General features: G+C 50.1%; 8 protein-coding genes across 8 annotated transcripts; 4 read left to right on the top strand and 4 right to left on the bottom strand.

Annotated features, from left to right (window-relative positions):
* Positions 1 to 1,218: 1,218 nt before the first annotated feature.
* On the bottom strand, positions 1,219 to 2,397 carry BKA67DRAFT_656514 (ankyrin repeat-containing domain protein; the record flags this gene model as incomplete). Its single annotated transcript, XM_046106955.1, has 1 exon — positions 1,219 to 2,397. One exon carries the CDS (start codon positions 2,395 to 2,397, stop codon positions 1,219 to 1,221), a length of 1,179 nt encoding a protein of 392 aa, XP_045962549.1.
* Positions 2,398 to 2,844: 447 nt separating this feature from the next.
* Positions 2,845 to 4,955, bottom strand: BKA67DRAFT_557666 (Alpha/Beta hydrolase protein). The gene is made up of 3 exons (XM_046102279.1): positions 4,809 to 4,955; positions 4,598 to 4,728; positions 2,845 to 4,536 (listed from the first exon to the last, which is right to left on the bottom strand). Exons 1-3 carry the CDS (start codon positions 4,881 to 4,883, stop codon positions 2,991 to 2,993), a joined length of 1,752 nt encoding a protein of 583 aa, XP_045962548.1. The 5' UTR covers positions 4,884 to 4,955; the 3' UTR covers positions 2,845 to 2,990.
* Positions 4,956 to 6,635: 1,680 nt separating this feature from the next.
* On the top strand, positions 6,636 to 7,588 carry BKA67DRAFT_656512 (putative short-chain dehydrogenase/reductase; the record flags this gene model as incomplete). Its single annotated transcript, XM_046106954.1, has 2 exons — positions 6,636 to 7,098; positions 7,155 to 7,588. The coding sequence occupies 2 exons, from the start codon at positions 6,636 to 6,638 to the stop codon at positions 7,586 to 7,588; spliced, it is 897 nt and encodes a 298-aa protein (XP_045962547.1).
* Positions 7,589 to 7,730: 142 nt separating this feature from the next.
* BKA67DRAFT_557663 (RNI-like protein) lies at positions 7,731 to 10,544 on the bottom strand. The gene is made up of 4 exons (XM_046102278.1): positions 10,243 to 10,544; positions 10,143 to 10,190; positions 10,062 to 10,089; positions 7,731 to 9,995 (listed from the first exon to the last, which is right to left on the bottom strand). Coding segments are annotated over exons 1-4 (1,863 nt in total). The 5' UTR covers positions 10,245 to 10,544; the 3' UTR covers positions 7,731 to 8,210.
* Positions 10,545 to 11,179: 635 nt separating this feature from the next.
* BKA67DRAFT_512532 (SNF2 family N-terminal domain-containing protein) lies at positions 11,180 to 14,331 on the top strand (the record flags this gene model as incomplete). Its single annotated transcript, XM_046097479.1, has 4 exons — positions 11,180 to 12,799; positions 12,858 to 13,068; positions 13,122 to 14,049; positions 14,103 to 14,331. 4 exons carry the CDS (start codon positions 11,180 to 11,182, stop codon positions 14,329 to 14,331), a joined length of 2,988 nt encoding a protein of 995 aa, XP_045962545.1.
* A 702-nt stretch (positions 14,332 to 15,033) lies between these two features.
* BKA67DRAFT_656509 (nuclear transport factor 2 domain-containing protein) lies at positions 15,034 to 15,636 on the top strand (the record flags this gene model as incomplete). The annotated part of the gene is made up of 2 exons (XM_046106953.1): positions 15,034 to 15,079; positions 15,164 to 15,636. 2 exons carry the CDS (start codon positions 15,034 to 15,036, stop codon positions 15,634 to 15,636), a joined length of 519 nt encoding a protein of 172 aa, XP_045962544.1.
* A 1,345-nt stretch (positions 15,637 to 16,981) lies between these two features.
* Positions 16,982 to 18,066, top strand: BKA67DRAFT_533466 (L-serine dehydratase; the record flags this gene model as incomplete). The annotated part of the gene is made up of 2 exons (XM_046099708.1): positions 16,982 to 17,073; positions 17,133 to 18,066. The coding sequence occupies 2 exons, from the start codon at positions 16,982 to 16,984 to the stop codon at positions 18,064 to 18,066; spliced, it is 1,026 nt and encodes a 341-aa protein (XP_045962543.1).
* Positions 18,067 to 21,013: 2,947 nt separating this feature from the next.
* BKA67DRAFT_656506 (transcription factor Opi1-domain-containing protein) lies at positions 21,014 to 22,974 on the bottom strand (the record flags this gene model as incomplete). Its single annotated transcript, XM_046106952.1, has 2 exons — positions 21,014 to 22,218; positions 22,308 to 22,974. 2 exons carry the CDS (start codon positions 22,972 to 22,974, stop codon positions 21,014 to 21,016), a joined length of 1,872 nt encoding a protein of 623 aa, XP_045962542.1.
* Positions 22,975 to 25,620: the final 2,646 nt, after the last annotated feature.

Below are 25,620 nucleotides of genomic sequence, written 5' to 3'. Positions count from 1 at the left end.
CACCCTTACCCCCTAAATCTGGCGCCCACCTCAACTGTGGGTCCCTCAGAATATGATCATACAGTAGTCAGCCGTCCAAAAGATAAGCCGCACGTACGTGTTATGATGTATGGCAATCGAGTAGCTCATGTCGTTGTCGGGTTCCGATAGAGCTGCAATGTGCCCACGGATGGAATGGTCCTGAGCAGGATTCCGCATTGCCGTTGAACGTATGGATGTCTTTGGGGTGAAGTAAACAATATATATAGGCACCTGGGAGGCAGAAACGCATTTTATGTAGGAAGGCAGATTTGACGACCAAGATACGAGACAAAGCGGAAGCATATCAGGCTCCTACAACCACACAACCGACTACATTTGTTAGCATGCAGCTTGCACGGATGAAATAAATGCTAGTTGAAAGAACAAGCAGTTCTCAAGACAACCTGTCAACAGCATACCCGAGTCGTAATGCAGAGGGTTATACGTACTTATGATAATAACGATAGTTAAAACGCAGTTCCATCTCACTACTGCATGCTATCGATACTCTTGAACCAGTTTTTCGCGCTGACTTCTCATTGGACTTTTGCTGATTCTCTAAATAATATCAATATCTCCACCCTTTCGATTCCATCCAGGCGGTCATTTCTACACACCTGAAGTTGCTGCCAAGCTTCAAACAACGCCCGACCCACGATTTCTTGCCGAATACTATGAGCCCTCAAAGTCTTGGGCTACCACTGGGCTGTACCATGACCAATCCAGTCAATTAACAGCCCCAGAAGGGTACCACAGCTCTCTTACATTTCTCGCACCCCGTCATCCTTGACGTTGCGTTGGTGCCATGGAGCCGCAAGACCAATATCCGCCCGCAAACCCGCACGATTACTATGGCCGTGCAGCATATCAGCACTTTGCCCCCCTGCGGGGAGACCCAAGACTAGAGAATGTCAAACCGTTTTCGCCATTTTGAACATTGTGCCCTTGGTAGTGGCTGCAATTTATTTTCGAAGCTGTCACTGAACTCCGATATTTCCAGTATGAAGTGGACTGATGTTTTGGGTTTTGGATACGTTCTGTAGATGTATGGCAACGCAGTGTTGGTTTTTGTTTTGCAACGTTTGAACATTGATTTTTGGTTCGCAGTACAGATATGTTCATGTTTGTACTCGTACAACGAACAGATAGGCCGAGCTCTATCTATATTTTGTGATTAGCACCTCATCAAACTGGCCCTCAATTGGACCCGTTATGCAGTCTCCTGTTGAGGTACTTAGGCATGACAGCCTGATCAAGGTCTTCTGGTACATCCCAGTAGGCTCCCGCCTCTGCCAGTGCCTGTGCCATATCCTGGAATTGGAGCTCGGCTTCCGCTTCTTTCCTAAACGACTTCAACAGTGCGGTCTGAGCAGCAATACCCGCTGAGGAATTGGCCAGCGCGCCATGCTGAATTAGCAACTTGAGTACTTCGAGCCGTGGCCTGAAATCTGAGAAAGGCATCTCTCCCTCACAGACATAACCAAGAACTGGAGGGTCCGTGACGTCTGCACCAGCCGCAATGAGCGCCCTGATCGTTGCCACTTCTTTCTCACCATAGAGAAGATCCGTAGCATATTGACCCTTCAATTTCGGGATCGGGACACGAGAGCAACAAATCAGTGACAGTAGAGCGAAACTGACATCACCTGCGGCGCTCTTGATCAAGTACCGCCTATTAACGTCCGCTCCACCCGCGGCCAGTATCTCGATCATCTGGGCCGACGTATGCCTGAGACGTCCCTGATGACCCGCCACCATCAAGGGCGAAGAAGTGCCCTGAACGACCTGCTCGCCCGAATCCTTGGCATCACCGGAGGAGGCAATCCTGATCCTATATTTTGCCATTCGCTCGATCTCCACATCGGCGCCGTGCTCCACGAGTAGCCTGGCAGAGTGTACATCCTCCCTTGCTATCGCGTGCACCAGCGGAGTGAACCTCACAGCGTTCATCCGACTCACATCCGCACCGAGCTCAATCAGCGCCTGGGTTGCGTGCCCCGTAGCCGCGAAGAGGGGGAGAATCTCCGCGCCGTAGTCAAGACCGCTGGGGTCGTTCACATCAGCACCATGGTCAACCAGTATACGAACCAGGTCTGCCGCGCCTGAGGCTGCCGCGCAGTGGATCGGAGGGGATACTTCAGGCCAGTTGGGCTGGAGCTTATCCTTGTCCTGGCAGCTTTCTGATTTGTACCCCAGCTGGATGTCGGCGCCTGCTTCAAGTAGGCATTTCACAATATCAGCTCTCTTATGGAGGATCGCTGCTCCAAGAGGTGTTAATCCAGCCGCCGAATACTCGCCGAGTAAGGTTCCTGCTTCGGCGGCTTTTTTCACCCCACTGAGATTTCCATTTTTGATCTCCCGGAAAACATTATCCATATTGGCTTACGTGACCTGGCAAATACTTCTATTGTTCAAAAGTTGGAAGTCCCAAGCTCTGTAATGGGCTTGAAGTAAGAATAGGCTACGTAGAAGGGATAAAAGCAGTGAATAGAACAAGGGAGTCCAAGCGGATATAGTATCACCTTGGCATGCAAACATGCAGCAAGAGAACGATTGAAACCTCAAAGATTACAAAGTGCTGCGTGAGCACTAAGCTTTCACTTATGCCCCTGTATACCCCTCTGTGGCACAGTCGGCTAGCATCGCGCCTATAAACCCCTCATCATAATCGTCTTGTGGGCCAGTTTGGCCGTGAGTTGGCGTCGGCAGGCAGCGATGCAAGAGAAAGGTGATGAGACGCCGCGAGCCTTGTAGAAGTGTGGTGCACCAGTGGGGATGTAAGAATGATATGTTTTACACAAGTTGGTAACGATCGGAGAACTACACATGTTGTACACAAAAACTATTATCAGATTATTGTTAATTCTGGGTATCGTATGTATGCGCATTAGATTGCAGAGTACCGCCCGGTGAATGTTCCGGGCGCTTTCGTCCATATCTCCATCATCCTAATCTCATGCCATTCATCATCAAGAAACGTGACTAGGTGAGTCGAGAGGTTTCACATGAGGGCTCGTTCCAGCTAAGGTATCATCGCTCTTCGCTTTTAAATGCGCCTCTTGCTCCTCAGCGTCCGATGCTACTCGCGTCTCCTCACTGATCTCTCGGTGGGGTTGCCCTCGTTCTTCGGGTATAGGGGCTAGGAGAGCATCTGTGAGAGCACCTGGGCCAGGAGTCGGGGGCTGTAATCTCGTCTCAGGGATTGACGATGCCGCTTCCGTTGACCCAGTCGTTGGCCCCGCATCGTTCGCATGTTCTGCGGCGCCACTTGTACCTGCCACTACTTGTTGCAACGGCACCGTTTCGGGCACAGCAGAAGGCTGGAGCCTCGAGTCGAGTCTTAAAACTTCTCTCGCTAGCCCTTGAACACCGGCCAAGACCAGCTCAGGTCTTTCCCACGCAAGCAGCCCAGATTTGCCGCTAGCCCTGTGAGCATGAACGACGTGGTATTTGGCGTTCGCCCAGCTGGGACAGGCGTAACCGTCCTTTCCTTCAGGTTGCACCTGCTTTTGTGGTTGTGCTTCAGCGTCGCCGACCTGATGTGCAGGTTGGACCTCAGCCACATCTGGTTCGTCACCGAGAAACACAGTGATAGCGATCTTCGGTCGTGATACAGCCTTCTTGGGAAGGATGCATGTTTCTGGATGTTGCAAGCAGTATGCCCAGAAGCGCATTGCGGCTTCGGGGCCGGGCAACCAGGCCAGTTGTGTAAAAGTGATAAGTTCTGTTTGCGTGAACTCGCGTTTCGGGCCCAACAACCGCAAGCTCTTAAGTGCAAAGACGAGTAGGCCAGTCGGCGAATCGCAGAGGGCATACGCAAGTGTGTTTGGTTCCCGCAGACCCAACTGATTTAAGCCAAACTGAGCTGACATAGCAGTTGCCTTCGCTTTCGTAGACGGACGACTCCTCTCAAGCGCGGAAAAGTCTTCTTTCAGATAACCTAGCATCGGCAGTTTGAGCAGACTGGCGAGAGACCATTTCGCCCATTCCAGTGGTGCCTCCTGCAACTTGGGTTGTGCTAGCGGTGGTGAAATAAAATGAACTCCTAGACAGGAATCCAGGTGATGAATCGCTAAATAGTTGGCGAGCTGCCAGTCAATCTCAGCAGGCGAACCTGACCCTGAACCCATATTGGTCGCAAGATAGCGTGGGTAGTTTAATCGTGCCATCAGAGAATCAAGCATGTCCCCAGAAGTTGAGATAACCGGCGTGTTGTTTGGCAGCGCATCGCTGAAGCCGAGACCAGGGAGTGATGGAATAACCAAATGGAAAGGTTGATTAGTAGCGACATCCTCAGGATCCGTAAAAGCTTTAATAATATGCCCAAAAGACAAGTTTGTGAAAGGAAAAGGGGGTATCATAAGAAGAGGTAGTGCATTAGAATGAGTAGAACAAATGTGAATGAAATGCAGTCTGATGGGGGCTTCACTTTGTGGTATCGAGAAGCCAGTGCGGAACTGTGGTAATTGAGCGTTGAGCTCAGCCTCGTGTGAGCGCCATGAGTACTCTTCAAGCCTGTGAATTCTGTTAGCCACACCTTATCCGGACCAAGTTGCATGACTTGCGACGAGCTTACCAGAAGTCAATCAAAGGCTCAATCTGAGGCTTAGGCTCCCACCAATCTTCTGATCTCGGGCTTGAAAGCTCATGAGGCAGTCGTGTGATCTCGAGTTTCTCTTTTGTGAGGTTGAGATATCGTGATGAGACCTGGAATTGGTCGCGGGCGCGTCAGCCACAACATTGCGGAAGATCGACAGTCTATTGAACCGAATTTCGGTAAGACTCACATGAATTTGGTATGGCTTGATTTCCTCACTTGGAGAAGCGCCAGTGGCAGATGTTTCCTCAACCGCAGCAGCCATAGTACGTTATCACACACACACCGTTGAAGACATTTACATTCGCAGTAGAGTCGCAGAAAAAAAAGACCCGCGCGCAAGTCGAGTAAATACGACAGGGGAAAACTCGGCGCATCCACTGCTATGTATCTTGCTGTATGTAAATAATAAAGTGTCTGGAGATTGATTCAGGGACCATTGTGGCTTGCCGACGGGCCTTGTATGCGAGTAGAACCGTCAGCTGTGGCGAGTGTGACCATGACAAAGTCAGTCAAGCGCCAGCGAAACTGGGAAGCAACAAGGTTCAGACTTGGAATCCGGCAAGCCGGCTTGGGCTGGACCCTTGAAGAAGTGGCGGTGCTCATGCACGATACCCTGTCAGAGTCGCTTTGTTCGGAGATGATCTGCAAGGGTCGCTGTCAAATCTGGCAAGCCTTAAAGGCAAGTGGCTCTGACTGGCGAGGAACATCAGGACATGGTACGAAATGCGAAAATGGCATCTCGTTGTGATGCGAGTTTCAAAAAAGTGCATGGTCGAGACTCTCAAGGGAGGCAGCCAGCGATCAACATTGCAGATTGACTGACGTGTGCTTGCTGGGATATCCCGTGATCTTGTCGACTTAGCAACAGTATCTTACTGTAACAAAAGCTTAGTGCCACTTGACACAACCTCGACAACTCTCAACTTAGGCGCTTAACTTGGACTCGACCGTTGAAGTATACTCGCGCCGGCTCGTTTCATGTTCTCGCTACAGACAAACGGTGGATTGTAATCGCCTGTGCTCTCCTTTAATTAGTGTCGGATTCTCGACCCGGATAGCGCTGGCTAGGAGAAATGTGCCTGAAGAATCTTTGGAACGCTAGAACGCTCGACCATCAAAGTCGTCGCTTGAATACAGGCCAAGACCTAGACCAATCAGAACGCGAATATGCCAATGGCGCATGAATGTTCAGACGTGCAAGCAAAAAGGACTTAAGTACTGATCCGCGGCGTTCAAAGATTTGATATGTTACTAAAATAAAAATTTTAAAAAAATTTAAATAAAATAAATAAAATAATGTCCCTGGAGATCTTAGTGAACGTCTGCCAGTAGCTCAAGTGGGACAGACAAACTCCATTTTCAAAGAGGCAGACTCGAGAATGTCCCGTCTGAACCCCTTGACCGTGAACCACTAGCACCATTATATAAGATGCACAAGAAAACTTCTTGTGCTCTTTACCACGTAATTACAAGTTTCTGTTGGTGCTAACCATCAGCCCATATGCTTGGCGACCTCTGGGATTGACCACTGAATAGGCTGTATTTCATTCACCAAGATTAAGTTAAGTTAGATGCGAATCCCACCAATCCATGCGTTTGGTGCCAATAACCCAATGACTTTGCCAGCATTACCGGCATCCCGCTCCCCCACAGGCTCGAATTGCTCGACATCATCGAAGAGGAACTGGATACAGAACACGAAAAGATTCACCAATGTGGATCGATGGAACGGAACAGCTCCCCTTTCGGTGGTAACAAATCTCAAACGAGCCCAGATCTGCTCTAGATGAACTAGACAGGTATAGACTCAGACGCGCGGGTGCTAGTCTACATTATCGCAGCGGATCTCTTAACCTGATTGGGGACGTTCCCGAAGACATATGTTGTCGCACTTCGTGCAATGATTCTCGTGCGAGATTCGGGAGTTGCGCGAAGCGTAAAAGGGGGGTGTAATAAATAGAACCTTTTTGCTTCATTCCATCCTTATGTTGCAATCTGAAAAACGACGGTCATCATGGCAGACGTACAGAAGCTTTCAGTACTCATCACGGGCTGCAGTGAAGGCGGCATTGGCTTCGCCTTGGCGCAAGAATTCCACCGCAGGGGCCTACGAGTTTTCGCAACAGCCCGCAACCTGAGCAAAGTGCAGCATCTACACGACGCTGGGCTAGAAATCATCCAGGTCGACGTGGTGGACCAGGCTTCGATTAGAGATGCTGTAGCGGCTGTTTCCAAGCTGACTGGCGGGACGCTGGACATCCTGGTCAACAATGCCGGCGGAGGTTACCAGATGTCACTGCTGGATGCGGACCTGGACGAGGCACGAAAACTGTTTGAGGTCAACCTCTGGGGCTTGCTGGCCGTCACTCAGGCGTTTGCGCCGCTTCTCGTTGAAGCGGCCGCTCAGGGTAGCAGGCCGCGTGTTGTCAATATCGGCTCTGTTGTCTCGCGTGTAAACGTTCCTTGGCAAGGCATTTGTGCGACTGCTCCATTCTGGTTCTATTGATGATGGTTATACTGACATTGTGCATAGATAACGCCTCCAAGGGCGCCTTAGCCATGCTCAACGACACCTTGCGCATGGAGCTCAAGCCCATTGGAATCGAGGTTCTACATATCGTCACAGGCGGTATTTCCACCAAGTTCTACGGCAACAGCGCTGGCCAGAAGCTTCCTGAGAACAGTATATATGCACCTATTGCGGACGACATCGAAAAAGCGGTCGCCGGCCACACTGCCAGCAGCCTGCAGACCATGACGCCAGAGGTATATGCGAAGAAGGTAGTAAATAACGCTCTGAGCAGTCGGCCAACGACAACTATGTGGGTTGGTGGGCAGGTTTCCATCGGCTGGATGGGTACAAAGTTCGGCTGGGATAGCATCAGGGATCTTATCATTGGCTATATGCTCGGTATGACCTCACTCGCGAGAAAGTATAGAGAGTCGCGACATATCAAGCAGAGCTGAGAACTGCTACTGGGGCTGAAGACCACTTTCTGGAGTTTCTAGCATTACTGGGTCTCTGCTCATTGATCGTTGTACGGTATCAATCACTGGATGGGACAAGTTCTCATTTGTTCCTTGGATGGACATGAACTGGCGACTAAAACCCAGATAGAGAAAATTTCGTACAGTTGTGTAGACTAAAACACTTAATGCACCAGCTCTCTGAAGCTATTCTATCAAATCCTATACACTGCTTTTCGAAATGGACCCTCATAAAATACTCAATGAATTTTGGGTTTCGATGACGTTTCGAGGTCCGACGGTAGTCCACTGGCAGCCAGTTCAAGCGTTCGTGGACTTTTGTCTGCCACATATGCTACAAACATACAATCTTCTTAATACATCAGAGTCCTTTGACTACCATCGACATAAGACGCTCAAACTAAAAGCGAGTGTCTAGTGGTTCGACGTACTCGTCATAATAAGCCTGAATAGTGGTGATGAACCAGCCTTAATTCATCGAACGAATAGCTAGTGCCTGAATATGCAGCGGAAACATGTGTCTTGACTTGTAGACCTGCCTGTGGCTGGTACGAAACAAATACTCTTAGTCGACCCTTCGTTTATTGTGCTGTGTGATTTCTCAGTCCTCAGTACCTTCGATGACCATTCCTTTGGCAGTACACACTCCGACAAGGATTTTGTTGCGTGGGACGCGAACGTCTTTCACTTTCATGCAACCAAACACGTTCAACTCCCTCAAATTAGGACAGCTTCGGAATATACTGCCCACGATGAAATCGGTGATCTCTTCGCAGAAACTGACCTCCAATTTGACCAGCTCGGGATACTCTTTCTCAGCAGCGAAGACGTCCTCGAAAGCTTCCTTGCTGATGTGTCGGCAAGCATGCACATTAAGTTCTCGAAGCTTGCTGCCAGAATGTTCCATCAATGCACGAAAGCCATCGGAGCAGAGGCCGACCTGATGTGAATTCTCGCGTGGATTTGTGGAATCAATGTGGCGGCAGTTTCGGAAGTCGATAAAGTGGAGTGGTTTGTTGGCCCAGCCTTTGAAAAGTCTGGCAAAGCCAGGGTCTGTCATGACTTCGCTTTCGGTAATACGGAGCTTGGTCAATGACCGGCAGTTGGCATGAATCGCGTCAAGGACACGGTCATCCAGGTCCGGTACCGCCTTGAGCGACAGAGTCCGCAGGTTATTGCCAATTCCACTGATCACTTCGACGTAAGGCTCCGTGGTCGTAAATGTTCTGAGTTCTAGCGAAAGGTGCTGCAGGGTTTCGAACTTGGCAAGGTGCTCAACACCTTTGTCTGTGACTGCTTGGTTGTGGGCAATCTTGAGACGTTCCAAAGAAGGGCAAACACTTGGCAACAATAGCAGCAGGTTATCGCCTACATGAAGATCTGTGTAGTAGATCTGAAGAGACTTGAGATGCTCACCCTTAGCTGACAGATACTTTTCCCAGGCTTTCTCAGAAAGTAGATTGGAGCCATGCAAGGAAATGCCTTCCAGGTTGGTGTTTCTGTTTATGAGGTACTGCATGACGATGTCTTTGAACTGGATGGCATTGCGGAATTTGATGAATTTCAGGTTAGTGACTCTCTGGAAGATACGAATGTAGTCGTCGGAGCTCAGTCGAGCACCATCGTACACTTTCACCACCTCGTGCTGCGGTTCGAGAAACAAATCGAGACTCTGGGCGGTGAGGAGTCGTCGTTTCGCCAGGTGACGTGCAATCCTGTCGATCAAAGATGTTGGGAGATCGCCAAGCTCAGAAGCGAGATCGATATGTTTAACAAGCTTCTCAATGCAAAGAGTCATCATACTTTTTGCGCCGACTGAATATGTGCCGTCAAGAATTCTGCTTTGCACCTTTCGTCGGCTTGCACCTTGTCCTGCCGTCTTTTTCTTCTTCTTGTTGTTGACTGCACCATCATCCTTGGCCAGATCCTTCCCACATTTCGCACACACTAATCCTCCATTAGGACCAGCACGGGAGTAAGGAGTGACAGTGAAACGCTTTTCACAGATTTCACAATTCTCCATTTGACCCGGTAAAGGTTTGAGCTTTCCTTTAAAGATAGCATTGGCCAGGTCATCAGAGTCGGACTCGTCGTCAGCATCCTTCTTTCGCCTCTTGAAGGCCTTTGACTTCTTGATCTTCTGAATGGCTTCAGTCTCTCTCTTACGCTTCAAATCTTCAGCTTTGCGAGTGGCACGAATAGGTGGAGCAATTTCATCTTCATCCTCATCCTCATCCTCATCATCGACACACTCGGCGCCGTCGAGCTCAACAGCACTAGGCGGAACATTATTGTCATCTGGCTGAGCTGCAGCTGCAGCTGCCTCTGTGGCCTGACGACGCGCATCGGCGTCAGCACGAATTTGACGGGCAGAAATATTTTGAGACTATTGCAGAATCAGCTCAATGCTTTAGCCAAGTGTTTGCGAATGAGGATTTAAATCTCGACTTACGGCCAAGAAATCTGTGAGGGCTGACTGTCTGGAGGAGCCGTTAGCAGAACGCACAAGTCTGTCATGGTTGCAATCACTTACGGGCCTCTAATCCCAGCGCGGCGCGGTGCACGATTCTGGCGACTGCTCCTGCGAAAACCGTTAGAGTGTGTGAGGTACTACCGTACTTCTTTATACTCACATGTTTATCAATTCTGCTTTCTTCGGCGTCTGCTTTTGTGTTTTTGAGGAGGTCGCCGCGACCAAAACTCGCCGATGTCACACGACGACGACGATGACACTTGAGTTGGTGGATCAATCGACGATGATGTCAAGGGAATGATTAAACGGATGACCACAACTCCAGATCAAAAAACGAACGACGAACAAAGCTCGCTGGTATAGAGTTTTCTGCCTTGTGCGTCTTCACCAAGTGGAAAAAGATTGCCTCGGTCACACCAGAAGACGCGACAGGTTATCCAGATCGCCACTGCCGGCGTTAAGCTCATTCATTATTCGGTTATCAGCGAGGCGCTAGAGTACCCCTAGAGGGGGCAGTAATCCACCATAATCCATCTTTAGGGTGCTTGGGATCCATGCTTCAGGCATCAGATCGATCTGGCTGCCTGGACGCTAAGCCTAGAATAGTATCGGCATGGGCTTAATTATGTCACGTGCACTCGTGAATCCCTGTTCGCGAGGAAACCGCGGGGCAGTCACTGCCCATGCTGTCTCTCAGCTTTCCAGGAGTCCAAATTCGCCACAAAGGCCGATTGAGTTTTTTTGGTTGTTTTGGATTCCATTTCATCTCAACATCCATCTGGATCTTAGTCAACGCTCTTGATCCAGCCATTTTCGGAGTTGACGTCGCTCTTGCATGCTGCAAGCAGTTGGTCCTTTCTCCCTCGTTTGACGACGTCTGACGACATTTGATCTTATACCTCACACCACGCAGCTTTTTGGCGACCTCTCCTTTGTACACAAGCTCGATATTGTGCAGAAGCACAAAGCTTCGTCCAGTCTTTGATACGAAAATACACTGATGTCAATCGAAAACGTTTTTTAATACCAACCCAAGGGATTGGATCATAATGGCGCCCAGAACCCGACGATCCGTCGCCGGAGATAAGAACTCAGCCATGAGAAATATCACTCTCACTCTTGGCAGACCTGCCAATTCTGCAGCTTCTGCAGCTGCGACGCAATCAGAGCCACCTAGAAAGCGTGGCCGTCCTAAGAAGTCTCAAGTAGCTGTTACAGTTTCGGAGTCTGTCTCTTCTGTCCCTTCACCGGCTCTTTCCGTCTCAGATAGTGGCGAGTATTCGACACCCGCTACCAACTATGCTGTCACACCGGCACTCTCAACCACTGCCACTCAGACTAGGGGCAAGCTATCACGCAGTCGCCTTGTAGTTGAGTTGCCTGATGATGTTGCCGACTCAGACGAAGAAGCGCCCAATACACAAGGATTCGCCTCTGTTGCGTCGTCCAGAGCCAGAAGAGCTCGACGACCCACTTCTTACGTTGTGCACGACTCGGAAGATGACGATTTATACTCCGACTCATCCCCTGATGCTATTGTGGCTCGTCGCCTTCAACGAGAAGAGGACAACAAAGCAGATGCTGCCACCACCTTGAAAGCCTCGTCGTTCAAGCTTCCATCGCGCCGGAGTAAGAAGAATTCTGTGGCCAAGAATGCAGATGCTGATGACGATGACGATGAGTTCATGGCAGACGTCATTAGCAATCTTGAAACTGCATCGAATCGTAAAGGCAAGGCGAAGGCTACTACCAAACCCACTGTCACAAAGCGCAAGGCTATAGTTGAGCCGAGTGATGATGAATCTTTCGATGAAGAGGACGAGTTCGATAATGATGCTGGACTTGCTATTGACAATTCAGAAATTGATGAAGACGATGACGAACCATTATCTCGATCTGCTCCTAGTCGCCTATCGCGATCCAGTCCTGTCCGCAAGAAAGCTAAATATTTGTCCCCTAGAGCTTCTCGCGGCGGCACCACTGAAACGTCCATCGCCATGAGCGACGCCGAAGGTTTTGAAACACCGTCAGATTTCTCGGATAACCTGTCTGAAGATTCTGAAGACAATGGTGAAGAGGGAACCGGGATGCAGCAGCTCGCACGTACTCGCAGAGCTTTTCAAAGACCTCGCCACAAGAGGCGTGCCAAGAAGGAGCGACTCAGACTTGAGCATTACCACCCTGAGCTTGTGACGATGTGGGAGGATCTCAGGTCTATGCCCATCCTGAAAGAAGGAAAGGCGGAGCAGCCTACTTCCATATCTCGCCAGCTGAAGCCTTTCCAGCTCGAGGGTCTCGCCTGGATGAAGAAGATGGAACAGCTGGAGTGGAAGGGTGGTATTCTTGGAGATGAGATGGGACTGGGAAAGACTATTCAGGCTGTCTCTCTGATCATGTCAGACTACCCAGCCAAGAATCCTACTCTCGTCCTGGTGCCTCCCGTTGCACTCATGCAATGGACTGCCGAGATCGAGTCGTATACCGATGGCACTCTGAAGACCCTCGTCTTTCATGGCACCAACTCCAAAGCCAAAGACATGACAGCAAAGCAACTCAAAGAATTCAACGTGATAATGATGTCTTACAACACTTTGGAGTCAATGTACCGCCGACAAGAGAAGGGGTTTCAACGAAAAGCGGGTTTGTACAAGGTTAAGAGCGCTGTTCATTCCGTCAAATTCCACCGAGTCATTCTTGACGAAGCACATTCGATCAAGGTACGCTATTTAGATGTCTTTCGCTAAACCACAACGGAGAGTGCTGACCCATTTCTAGACTCGTACGACCATGACAGCCAAGGCATGCTTCGCTTTGAACGTGGAGTATCGCTGGTGTCTCACTGGCACGCCTTTACAGAATCGAATCGGTGAGTTCTTCTCTCTGATTCGATTCTTGAACATCAGCCCGTTCTCGTCTTATCTTTGCAAGCAGTGCAGTTGTTCTAGTCTAGAATGGGCGATGAACGAGGATGGTAGATGCAAGCACTGTACGTTCACCTCTCCATATTTTTATACCTGTCGTAATTAAACTCTTTTCTAGGCAATCACGTGTCTATGAGACATGTGTCAGTGTTTAACCAGGAACTCCTCAACCCGATTCAGAAATATGGCAATCAAGGTCATGGCAAGGAGGCTTTTAAGAAACTTCGCCTCATGACCGATCGCATCATGCTCAGACGTCTCAAAAAGGATCACACCGACTCCATGGAACTGCCAGTCAAAGAAGTTTTTGTTGAGCGCCAGTTCTTTGGAGAAGAGGAGAATGACTTTGCTAACAGCATTATGACCAGTGGTCAGCGCAAGTTTGACACATACGTTGCCCAAGGTGTAATGCTGAACAACTACGCCAACATTTTCGGTTTGATTATGCAGATGCGTCAAGTTGCTGATCACCCGGATCTCATCTTGAAGAAATCTGGCGAAGGCGGCCAAAACGTTCTGCAGTGCTGTATTTGCGACGAACCTGCCGAGGAAGCGATTCGTTCCAAGTGCAAACACGACTTTTGCCGCGCCTGTGCCAAGAGCTATGTCAACTCACAAGATCAGCCTGATTGTCCTACATGTCACATACCACTGTCGATTGACCTTGAGCAACCCGAGATCGAGCAGGATGAGAATCTCGTCAAGAAATCTTCGATCATCAATCGCATCAATATGCAAAAATGGACTTCGTCCTCGAAGATCGAACTTCTTGTGCATGAGTTGCACTCACTTAGATCTGATAATACGTCACACAAGTCTATTATCTTCTCTCAGTTCACCACCATGCTTCAGCTCATCGAATGGAGACTGCGAAGAGCAGGAATCACAACGGTCATGCTGGATGGTAGTATGACGCCTGCTCAACGCCAAGCGTCGATCAACCACTTCATGACTAATGTCGACGTCGAGTGTTTCCTGGTCTCCTTGAAGGCCGGAGGTGTAGCTTTGAACCTCACGGAGGCTTCGCGAGTGTTCATTGTTGACCCGTAAGTTGCCATCATCCGTATCATGAAACAGTAACTAACATCACTCGGTTCAGATGGTGGAATCCTGCAGCTGAGTGGCAATCTGCTGATCGTTGCCATCGTATTGGACAGACTCGCCCCTGTACCATCAAGCGCCTTTGCATCGAGGATTCTGTTGAGAGCCGTATTGTAATGCTTCAGGAGAAGAAGGCCAACATGATCAGATCCACTATCAACTCTGACGACGCTGCAATGGAGTCGCTTACTCCTGAGGATCTGCAATTTTTGTTCAGAGGAAGTTAAGCGGCCGCATTGCGCCGCACGACGCAAGTGCATACCGAGTCACGTCAAGGTTCCGCTATGTTTTCTCAACCGCAGTTGTCTTCTGCTAATATGTGTGTATATTGCTCCGTTGCCACTTGGTCTGCATGTTCATTGCTTGACTTGAGCAACGAAAAGCAAAGAAAAAGGGGCGTTGGGAGTGTATTATTGGACGATGCCCACGAAATGTTTCATGTAATAGTAAATGTGTCATTAAGCCCACGACTTCATAGGGCAAGACGACCAGTACTTATTGTATTTGATAGATAATGAGAAAGCTATACGCAAGCAGTTGGCTTGAAAATACGACGAATTGCTCTTCTTCACACTTGCAAACTGGCGTAGTTATGCATCTTGACTAGACCAGAGCCAAGTCAAATATCGCGCCATGGCAGATTAGCAGAGGTTGTTACAAGTACTTCACTTAGTACTGTCATATGTTCCAAGCGCAGAATCTGGAACCTGCGTGTCCGAAACCTGACATGAAATTTCACGGTAGTCGCAAGTCTTGCAGAAGCTTTCGAAACACAATAATCTACCCATCAAGTGCAACAAGCTTGATGACCTGTGCTACTTGGAAGATCACACCTCTAACTCCCTAATTCCAACACGCCTTCCTAGACCATTGTCGCAGGTCTCTCTGAATTGTCACACCAAAAGCAGCGCGGTGCACCACGAGCAACAATGCCGCTCCCGAGTATTGAGACGCAGGTCAAAGTCGCCAGCGAAGGTAAGCGCAAAGCAAAATCCGCATTGATACCCCCTCTACAATGCAGTGCGATGCAATGACAGAGAGGCTAACGATTGATCGTAGCGGCTGACCGCTTCGTGGAGCACTACTACGATGCCCTGAACAAGCACCACCGCGGTACACAGCTGTCCCAATTCTACGTCTCCACCTCGGCCAAACTCACTGGCGCGGGTCTGAAGCCCGACATTAGCATCAACGGGCACGTCTGCGCAGCGGGCGTCCCGGAGCTCGAGGAGCTGATCGAGAAGCAGGGCAGGCCTGTTCACTTTGAGGTCCAGAGCGTGGATGCGCACCCGATCAATCCGCACTACGTCCTGGGAAGCACAAATCCGGAGGCTCAGAACGACAAGGGCGACAAGCTGAGTTTTACAATCCAGGTTGGGGGAACGGTCAAGTTTGGCAAGGGCGAAGACGGCACGATCAGGGCGTTCAACGATGCATTTATGCTCGTGCCTCATTGGGAAGCGCAAGGAAGGAATGCGGCGCGGACTTTGCAAAGATGGTTGATCGTAAGCCAGAACTCACGGTACTTGTGAGGGTTCAGATGGCAGATACACATGGGGAACGAATGGTCATACATCACGGCCGCCTTAAGCAGAAGCACACGTCTGACGCCACCTCGAAGCGCCGAGTGTACGAGATTATCCCAGTTTCGATCATGTTCATTGTCCAGGAACAGGAAGTGCAGCCGCATATAGATTCGATGCACTTAGCAGGAGTCATCACGAGAACAACAGATACTGCTTAGCAAACGCTTCTTCTGGTCACTTGATCCGAATTCAGATCGTGGGAATCTACATTTTCAGAAGCTGTTATATTGCTCCTTTCTAGTATGCACCGACAACCAGCCATTCCGGACTCCAACCTGCTCCGGTTACGCCCAGATCGCCTCTTTTCGCACCTGGTATAATGTACCTTCACGTCAAGAAGACTGCCGTATTAGGATCAAATTTTTGTCTCATACGTAAAGTACTAACCAGTTGGAGGCGATACATGTTCAACGATTGTCATCCCATGACCTTCTCTGCCGCCACCTGTTTCTCAGCACTGTTCTCCGCTGCGAGTATAGGGTAATTCTAGGGTAATAGAAACACCATAACGATAGTTTGCCAACACCCAAACTCAAAAGACCTGCCTCTAGAGAGCTTAACTAACCAGACGGCTTCTATCGGCAATCCACGGTAGCTGTTTGGTCGCGCCGAGATGATTTTACTCTTTGGAATGTCATTCTGCGTTCCATGTACCTGCAGCGATACAGGCCCAGAGACGCGGCCGCCCAACCTATCAGTATAGCGCTACTGTGGACGTGAGGTTCTGATACGACCGCAAGGTGATGAACTCAGATCTGACATTTTTTACCTTGTCCATCGAGTCCACTTGATTCATGCATTATCGCCTATTGCTAGCGCGGTGATCACGCCCTTCGGCCACAAAAAATGACAAAATGCACGTCTTGAGCTGCCGCTGATTGGTCAATAGTCCACTGTATTCCTGTACTCCCTCAATCCTGCAGCCTGAGCAACCGATAACGATGTACTCAATTCAACCCCCTTCCGTGTTGGCAAGAGACCACATTACAGTATAAGCTACCCACTATCCCCAAGACAAAACTTACTTTCGTGGTTTCTTTTCCTTTTTCCTTTTTCCTTTTCCCGTTCAACGGATGGTAACAGATTCTTTACTCTAAATACATCCGTCATTCACAAGAATCTTGCGATATCGGACACCCAAACACTGTGTCTAAAACGCCGATGTGAGCAGTATAGATCATACTCTTGAGCCCTTTGAGAAACGCCGACGCAAAATAAGAAATCTTCCTTTCAATAAACACATACCTGTACACCATTTCAAAACCCGTAACAATATATTGTTGAAGACAAGATGGGTTCCTATGTACCCGATCCTGCGCCAGAAAAGCTATGGATAGAGACACCGTTGATACCATCGACAGCAATGTCTCGGGCAGCAGGCTGGTAAGCGACATCTCCCACCATCGTCGCATCATGTGACTCCACCGCTCATACCATCACAGCAACATTTTCCTCAAGCTTGAGAACCTTCAGCCTTCGGGCTCTTTTAAGTCCAGGGGAATAGGCAATGCGATGTTGCGTGCCACGCTCGCCAAACCCAGCGGCGAGGTACACTTCTACTGCTCCTCTGGTGGTAACGCTGGTCTCGCTTGTGCCACAGCAGCCGTCACGCTGGCGCAGCCCTGCACTATCGTCGTGCCCATGTCAACCTCCCCATACATGATCGACAAGCTCAAGCTCCTCGGGGCCAAGGTCAAGCAGGTCGGTGAGCACTGGGCTGAAGCTGATGCACACCTCCGCGAGCACCTACTAGCCAATGATCCGGCTGGTGTCTACGTGCCGCCCTTTGACCACCCACACGTCTGGGAGGGCGCAAGCAGTATTGTGACTGAACTCGTTCCTCAAATGCGAACCTTTGGCGGCGTCGAACCCGACGGCATTGTCTGCAACTGTGGCGGCGGCGGTCTACTCAACGGTATCATGGAAGGTGTCGAACAAGCTCGTGACTGGAAAGTCAAGCCGCAGGTCCTCGCCGTGGAGACCGTCGGTGCAGACAGCCTCAATGCGAGTGTCAAGGCCGGCAAGTTGGTCACGCTGCCGAAGATCACGAGTATAGCAACCAGCCTGGGTGCTCCAACGGTGTCAAAGAAGACCTTTGAGTGGAGTCAGGAGAAGCACCTCGCCAACGCTGTCGTCACAGATGCGGAGGCGGTCATGGGCTCCGTCAAGCTTGCGAATGATGCTAGGATTATGGTTGAGGTGGCCTGCGGTGCGACTATCGCTATGGTGTATAACGGAGGCCTGAGAGATTGGCTGGGTAAGGGACTTACCGATGAGGAATGGTGCAAGAAGAATGTCGTTGTCATTGTATGCGGTGGCTCGAATATCTCACTGGAGATATTGCGGGACTACCAGGAGAAATACGGCGTCGCTTGAGTTGATCCGAGCAGTTATCCTCATGGCAGCATGTCTTAACACCATATTCCAATAATACCATACTATGATAGCCCCAGGAAGTTCATAAATTACGAGCCGGGGATTCCACACTCGAGAAGAAGAAGAATTAAATCAGTTGAACCGCAACCAGACTCTACTTGAAAGCTTTTCATATCACTCACCTTAATTACTTTTTGGTCACTCAGCCCTGTACAAATTCAAGCTCACTCAATCGGCACCTAGGCTCAGTGAAAAGTCTTCTGGGAGAGCAATCCAATCCTCATCCCAAGTTTGACATGATATCACACCATCTCATCCATAAGATTATCTCGTATCTTAAGTATCGACGCCTCATTGCCATAACAGTAAGTGTAGTCGCCGAAATCTCTATTACCGTTCTGCCGCTGGCAAAGGGCCCTTATGCACGATTCTGGTGATCCAGCTCACCTACGCCATGTCGTCTCACCATTTTCCATCTCCTAATCTCGTTGACGACGATATCGACGAAGTCGTTATCAGCAATGCCGACGAACACGCTCGTGACGTGGCGGCGAGTGGTACTCGTCCTGCTCGTCAACGTCCAGCCAGAGCCAACGCACCTGCATCGACCCCTATTGGCCGTCGACAACCTGCTGGTTTTCTCAAGCGCGAGAGTGTCCAGATGGATGACCTGTCTGATCAGATATCGCGATATTCTCTGCATGGCTCTGCTAAAGGAAAGGCTAATGATTACTATCATCATGGTTCGGTCGTCGTGTTTAACACCGCCGTGTATTGTAACAACAGTCATTGAAATCAGCAAAGGACGATACTAAGAAGCATAGCACCTGGGAAATTAGTCTTTAGGTCATTGGTCTGGATAAAGTCCTCAAAAAGCTCCAAGCGGCGATGTAGAAGCGTGAGGAGAATCTGGCGACGTATCGTTGATTGTTTTCATCAGCGGGTAGCCTTACAATTCCCAAACCTTAGTACACTCGACCGCACTGGTAAGATCAAGGTATATAGCCATGACATGATCGCATCATGGGTCATTTTGTAACGCGTAGTCATCTGCGAAAGACCCCGATAGACCAGGTGCTGGATGCCGAAGTTGGCAACGAGGATTTGCCACCACCAGCAAGCTCAGTGCCACAAGAGCCATTGGCTTCAAGGATAACAAAAAAGGTGAGGTAGAACATGTCGAGAACAGAATACGAGCAGTAAAGCTAGATCTCCCGCGCTTTAGAGATTGAGAAGCTCATTTTCGGGGTTGATACAAGTAACCATATTGATCAGGTGATCGGACGGTGAACTGATTGTCCCGCCACTCACTCCACGAACCGCTTTGCCAAAAAGCATAGAATCACTGCCATAGACCTTGGGACCTTTGGTGCTGGCGAACTATTTTTTCTGGGATGGTCTCGTCCCCAGCTGCTGTTCCCCCGTGGCTTCCCTGGCGGTTTGTCGGGCCAAGACACCGCCCAAAATAACAACCGAGCGGGTGTATATGGCACATCGCCACCACTGGCAAGCTCATATTTCCCTCGACCAGTTAACACGGCATCCCAGCATCTTCGCACGGTGGCTCTATAGTGATGACCTTGCTGAGGGGCTCGTAGATGATACTCCAAGTCCAAGATTCGGAGTTTAACGGAGTCTCCCTGAGCCAAGGGCCTACCTCACACCCATTGAGCCCTTTTAGATCAAGATGTGAGCTAAAACACTCGCTAATATGCGGGAATTTGTTCCAGTGTCGTCGATGGTGGGTGTGCAGCAACAGCTTCCCGGAAGATCCCAGCCCCTGGCGAAGATGATAGAGTCCTGAATTGCGAGTCCAAGTCTCGACAGCCAGTAAAATCAAGCATTTAAAATTTACAGAGGGCGTATACATTACGCAATATCACAAGTAAAGAATTAAAGGAAAATATACTAACATCCCTTCTTTTAGTGCGTATCATAAGATCGAGTGGGCTTTCCTTGGTATTTCGAACTCCAAGTGATCATATACTACATTAGCAACGTGGAATTAGGTCTACAGTAGGCGTTAGGTTACACGTAGGCAATATGGCACATGCACTTCGGTATATGGGAGATACTCTGGGGAATAGAACGATGCCCCCCGATACGTAACTGGCAATGTACACGCCCGTGACAAACAGTTCACCGTCTCCTTGGTATTCGTCTCACACTAGGGGTCTCGGGTTAACAGTCGAAGATTTGCGAAGTTTCTGCCGATAAGTCTTTGATCCAAGGTCTTTTGTTAGTTGAGGAGCATTTAGGCACCAGGAATTCCAGCGGAAGAGGCGACCTTGCAGAGGGCATCGATGCTGCGGAAAATCAATACGGTATGCCGAACAATGGATTTGGAGAACACAGGCCGATCATGGTAGGTGTAATTGTCACTCATAATGGGTCTCGATATGTACTGGACACAAATATATATCTTGCGTGTCTTCTGCCCAATCCAGTAAAGACAAAAAAAAAAGTCCCACTCCCTTTGACATACATGTGGTGACATCCCTCGCCCTTTCCCGCAACCAGATCCCATTCATATGCCTCGAACTGAACATTGAAGAAACAAAAAATGATTGTATGTTGGTAGTGTAGCAAAGATGACAGCAACTATGGCATAATACATGTGCAAGTCGTATACGTTCGCTCGAAAAAGGGGGTATAAGCTGCATCTTGCAGAAATCCACCTATGATAGCAATAAAAATAAGAAAATGAGGTGATATGTTGGTGCAGTTTTGCACCAGGGTCGCCAGTACTCAACGCCGATTGTGTCTGATACCAGATGACGAAATGGAGTGCGCCGCTTCGCGATGCGTGGTGACCATAGATATTATATGAGGTGGGGTGGTCGAATGTCACGACCTTCCTCTTGCGTCGAGACACGCTTTTATCTTTCGCCCCCTAAACTCCAGAAATAGAACAGCTTTTTTCTTTGCGTTTTTCGAAAATTCGAGCTCAACCCGTCTTCACAGTTTCTAGCGAATATTGCGAAGGTGTTGACTGTCCGCTATACGGCACCTCCTTTTGTTCCTGCTTTCTCTTTCCTAGTCTATCGCACCACTCCTCCGCACTGACAATGGTGCCATCAAGGACTCCGGAAACTTGAGACATCATGTCGAGGCCTTCCTTGGCCATCAGCAACACTGTTTGAGCGCCATCACGCATGTCTCTGTCTACTGTAGCATCTCCTTCTTCCACGTTCTGATCCTCGCGGGCGCGTTGTTGTTGGACAAGCATGTTCACGAGCGCAAATCTTTGCGGCAAGCTGGTAAGATGGCGTCTGACCAGCACCCTAGCGTTTTCAGGCAAGGCACCTCCGGCATACTTGCTGACGGTTTGAATGACATCCTGGAAAGTCTTGACCACGTCGGCCTTAACCGTGTTGATCCTGTCAACAATCTTCTGCCTATCATCGCCGTCACTGCTGGAGCCGGCTGATGAATCGCTCATCTTGTCATATCTGTCCAGCGCCAGTTTCAACGAGTTGATGACATTGGCGATGTGCACATTGGCCCATCGAAGCCAGCTCAGGCAGTACTTTAGGCTGCGCAGACTCTCCTGACTCATTGCGATGCTCAAACCCGACGTCGACATGATCAACCGTGACTGCAAAGAGTTCCGCCGAGGCTCTGCTTCGTACGCAGGCGACCTGTGCTCGTCATAAGCTGGCAAGGTATCAATGGTCTGGATGGTGCTCGCAATGGATAACCTCCGGGGATCGTTCGGGTCGTACGTCGGACGTGGTGTTGTCATTCCAGACGGGGTCTCTTCCGAATCGAGTATCATGGCCTCGGTTCCATCATCGCCTTTTCGCCGCTTGTTTGACCCCTCCTCCATATCTGCAGAATTTTGGGATTTGTGTCTTTTGCCAGCACCTAAAAACCACCGCACGCTGCCCTCGACGCCAGTGACTCGACCGACAGACCCTACTGTGTTGACAACAGGCGCAACATATCCTTCGACGTACTCGGCCCCCGACTTGAACCTTGGTGAGTAGTTCTTTGAGGCAACGTAAGCTGTCTGTGTTCCTTCTATCACACCGCCAAGCAGCGGATGATTCGTCGTTATCAGCTGCAACAATGGCTCCGGCGGTACTTGTGACCGTGACCGAGACGTCGATGGCGAAGAGCCGTCGACATTGCGGGGAGAAGATACAAAGTCTGGCGTGAAAGATACATGTTAGTATGGCAGGAAAGGAGGGCACGCTGCCGGCAGCGCACGGTATACATGATAGATGATCTTTACTAACCTGCCCTCAAGTCTCCAAGAGCCTCGGCAGCTAGTCTGACGTCGGGATCGTCTAGGCTGACATTGCTGGATCGCTCTTGATCTACAGTCTCCGAGGAAGCGGAACTAATCGCACTGGTACTCGGCGAGTTTGTGTCCATTCGCAACGGCTCGGCTTTCCCTTCCGCATGACTAGGCGTGTAGTAGGCAGTGTAAGGGTTCAGACTGGGCCAGTGTGTCGGTTGAAGTTGTTCTGCTGGCTTGGGTGGCGGTGGAGGAGCATATGTCGGCGGAGGCGGTATTGTCGGCCGACTTTGGACCTGGGTTTGGGGAGGGGGACTAATATACATGGACTTGGGCGACGACACCGTCAGCGACGATAGAGACGGAAGCGTGTTATCCTTTTTGTCACTGCCGTGGTAGCCGTTTCTCAACTGCAGAGGCGGCAGTTCCGTCGTGGGGGCATCCGGGAAGGCGATGGGCGGCTTACGGTCGCCATGTGTTTGCGCATATGACGGCGGCGAAGAATACATGGGGAGCTTGAAGGGACGATCAAGAGACTGAAAGACGGATGCGACATCAGATGAAGGTGTTTGTCGCTGGTCGTTTGGGTACGGGTCGTGCTTCTGGTCGAGGCCGGCTGAGATGGTATGGTGTGCCGGCCGGGGCAACATGTGATTGTGCTCCATACTTTGGACTTAGTGAGTTGCACCCCAAGCGGAAGCCGAGATGGCCTCCTGGCGCGAAGGCTACGATGACAAGTCTTCACGTAAGGTGCAACTCATTTGTGCAAACCTTTTTGGCGCCAGAGTTCAAACCGTTCCAGGGTTGAAGCGCGGCTGCGCAGTCGTAGATGACCCAGACGTATTCCCGTCGTAGATCGCCTCTAGTAATAAGCCAAAGTCAGGACGTAGATCGGACACGCTGGGGCGTGGTGTCTGACTCGCGAATAGTGGAAAAGGAGACTTTTACATAGTCCAATGCATTGAGAGCGGCCCTATACGTGAGATGCGCAGGGTTGTCGTCAATGGACCGGAATACGTGCTACTGTGTAAGGGAACGAGGAACTAATAGTTGCACGTATGTAATGTACTGTGTGTTTAGAGGTGTGATGGGCAAAGGTAGAGTTTGATGAGAATGATGAGACGATTAACGGACGTTGCACCCAGAAGAGCGTCCTGTCCCGGACGGACTGGGGGGGTCACAGCGTAGCAGCAGAGCGGCGCGTTCAGCGGTTGGCTGTTGGTCGCAATGAGAGACCCCAGAGACCCAAAGGACCAGAAACCCAGAGACCCAGGGAGACCCAGCACGTTGCCCTGGACTGGCAAGGTGGGTTTCGGGGGGGAGAATGAATGTCCTCGGGTCGGTCGATTTGCACCGTTTGTTCCTCTCTGGGGGCAGAACAGAAGCTGGGGGCCAGGTTGTTTTGGTGGCAGACACGCAGCCAAAAGGCAGAGGAACAAGACACGGCTCGTCGTCACTGGTCAGCTGGTCGCACACAAGCTGCAAGACCTGCAGGGTCTTTGAGGCACAAGGGGAAGACGGGACTCCACTAAATCACCCGTTGTGTTTTGGCGTCGCTCACGGAAGCCGATCTCGTTTGGGGATCTTCTCCATGTGAAGTCGAGCATTACCAATGACCATGGTTACCGAGCACCAGCCATATGTTGCAGTGCATATTCCATGAGCGAGAGGAGTACCCGTCGACGATGATATCTGAGGGCTTGATCTCGGGCTTTAGACAAACCCGGAGTCCCCATGCAGATTGGTCGGCTGGGCCACATGAGCATCCATTTCGCAGTTAATTGAAAATGCAATGCAGCAATGTTTGTAACCTAGCAGCCGGATTCTGGACCTGGATGACGGAACCACTTTCTGGGGGAGACGGCCAGGCAAGCACGTGTCAAGGAGCCACTGCAAAAACTCAAACAAGCGCTGATGGGGGTGTGGCACTTGGCCAATTGGCTTGCAAGGCTAGCGTCTGCTCGCCTTGTGAGTTGTTACCTACCACGGCGAAAGAGTGGGAGCACTTCGACTAGGCTCTTCACATGCAAAGAAGCAACGCTTTGAGCCAGCCAGCCAGCCTTTTCCGCCAGCTCTGCCAGTTCACTTCACCCACGTCCGGTCCAAATCCTTCCAATCCGATTCGTGTTCACTGCTGTCACAAGCCAAATGCCCTACACGCTCCCATTGCACTCGCATTGAAGGACGGCAAAACCTCCCCTCGTCTTCCGGCTGTTGAAACATATATCAGACGAACGGCATGAGACTATCTATAGCACAAGCCAGCCTTTGACGATGTCGTGATATAAACTTCAAGCATGAGACGATGGTTCCTGTGGCACTTCGCCCAAGATTGCTGCATGAGGATAGGGGAACGAAAATTTACCCGATCAGCGATCAGGAATCCTGAACGGGGAGATTTGACCTCATTTCAGTCATGTGAAAGTCGAAAAGGGTTGGCCATGATAGAGATACTTCAGGCCAACGAAAACCTTAATATGTAAGCAAGTGTGAGCAGGGACGTACTCCGCTTGTGAAGGATTCTCTTGAGGAATCATTCCATACATGGAGCTGAAGCCAAGGCGAGCCAAGGTGACGAAGCCGCGGTCAAGTACCGAAGCTCATTAATGGGTCATTCCTGCGCAGTTGATATTCCGCACGCGAGGTAGCGATCCAACGCTCACATCGTAGTCAATGCTATCCATCACTCGCGCACCCCAGCCAAAGTGGTTTTTTTTCTTCCCCTTGGTACATGGGTCTTTTCTACAGTCAAATTTGAAAAGGTCAAATCATGGAATGTCCGGTCCCTCTGACGCCGCCCGATCTACGGAGTAGTTGCCAAAAAGGCGTAACCGGGCAGCTCTTATGGTACCTATTTCATAGAATAATCTATGCGTTGCTGAATCGAGTGGAATCAATTGCTAACACAGTCGGGAACCCAGCAGAATGCCAGTCCCAGTCGCGTGGTGAAACACCTACTGTCTAATGAACGCATGGTTGTAAAAGAAGAAAGGGAATCCGAAAATCTTCACGAACGAGCTTTTATTGCAACCGTGTGGGAGAGCCCCACCAAAGAAGGCCCAAGCTTTCCGGTGGAGCTAGACCAATCTGAGCTCTCGGACACTGAGCTTCATTGTTCCGTCATTCGCAGCTCCACACAGATCCACACGTCTCCTTATTACTTAGTACACATGGTGGATGTTCCACAAGCATCAGCTGGGACAGCTGTCCAGTTGCTTGACAGTCCGCCAAGCTACACCTCATCATTCATCGAGGGGTGCTACTTGCTGCTGTACCGGGTTCGTGATCTCTACGTATCAAAGCAACGGTGA

Source organism: Truncatella angustata (assembly GCF_020726525.1).
Source record: "Truncatella angustata strain MPI-SDFR-AT-0073 chromosome Unknown BKA67scaffold_2, whole genome shotgun sequence".
NCBI lineage: Eukaryota > Fungi > Ascomycota > Sordariomycetes > Amphisphaeriales > Sporocadaceae > Truncatella > Truncatella angustata.
Note: the sequence above shows the minus strand (reverse complement) of the source record. Positions and strands in the feature narration are given on the sequence as shown.

Excerpts from the sequence above, each read along its gene's own strand:
- BKA67DRAFT_557666 (XM_046102279.1), bottom strand. The coding sequence starts at position 4,883 with ATGGCTGCTGCGGTTGAGGAAACATCTGCCACTGGCGCTTCTCCAAGT. Across the intron at positions 4,729-4,808 it reads TCAAGCCATACCAAATTCAT|GTCTCATCACGATATCTCAA; the intron begins GTGAGTCTTACC and ends GACCAATTCCAG. Across the intron at positions 4,537-4,597 it reads GAGCCTTTGATTGACTTCTG|GCTTGAAGAGTACTCATGGC; the intron begins GTAAGCTCGTCG and ends CAGAATTCACAG.
- BKA67DRAFT_557663 (XM_046102278.1), bottom strand. Across the intron at positions 10,090-10,142 it reads CGCGCTGGGATTAGAGGCCC|ACAGTCAGCCCTCACAGATT; the intron begins GTAAGTGATTGC and ends CGGCTCCTCCAG. Across the intron at positions 9,996-10,061 it reads CCCTCACAGATTTCTTGGCC|TCTCAAAATATTTCTGCCCG; the intron begins GTAAGTCGAGAT and ends ATTCTGCAATAG.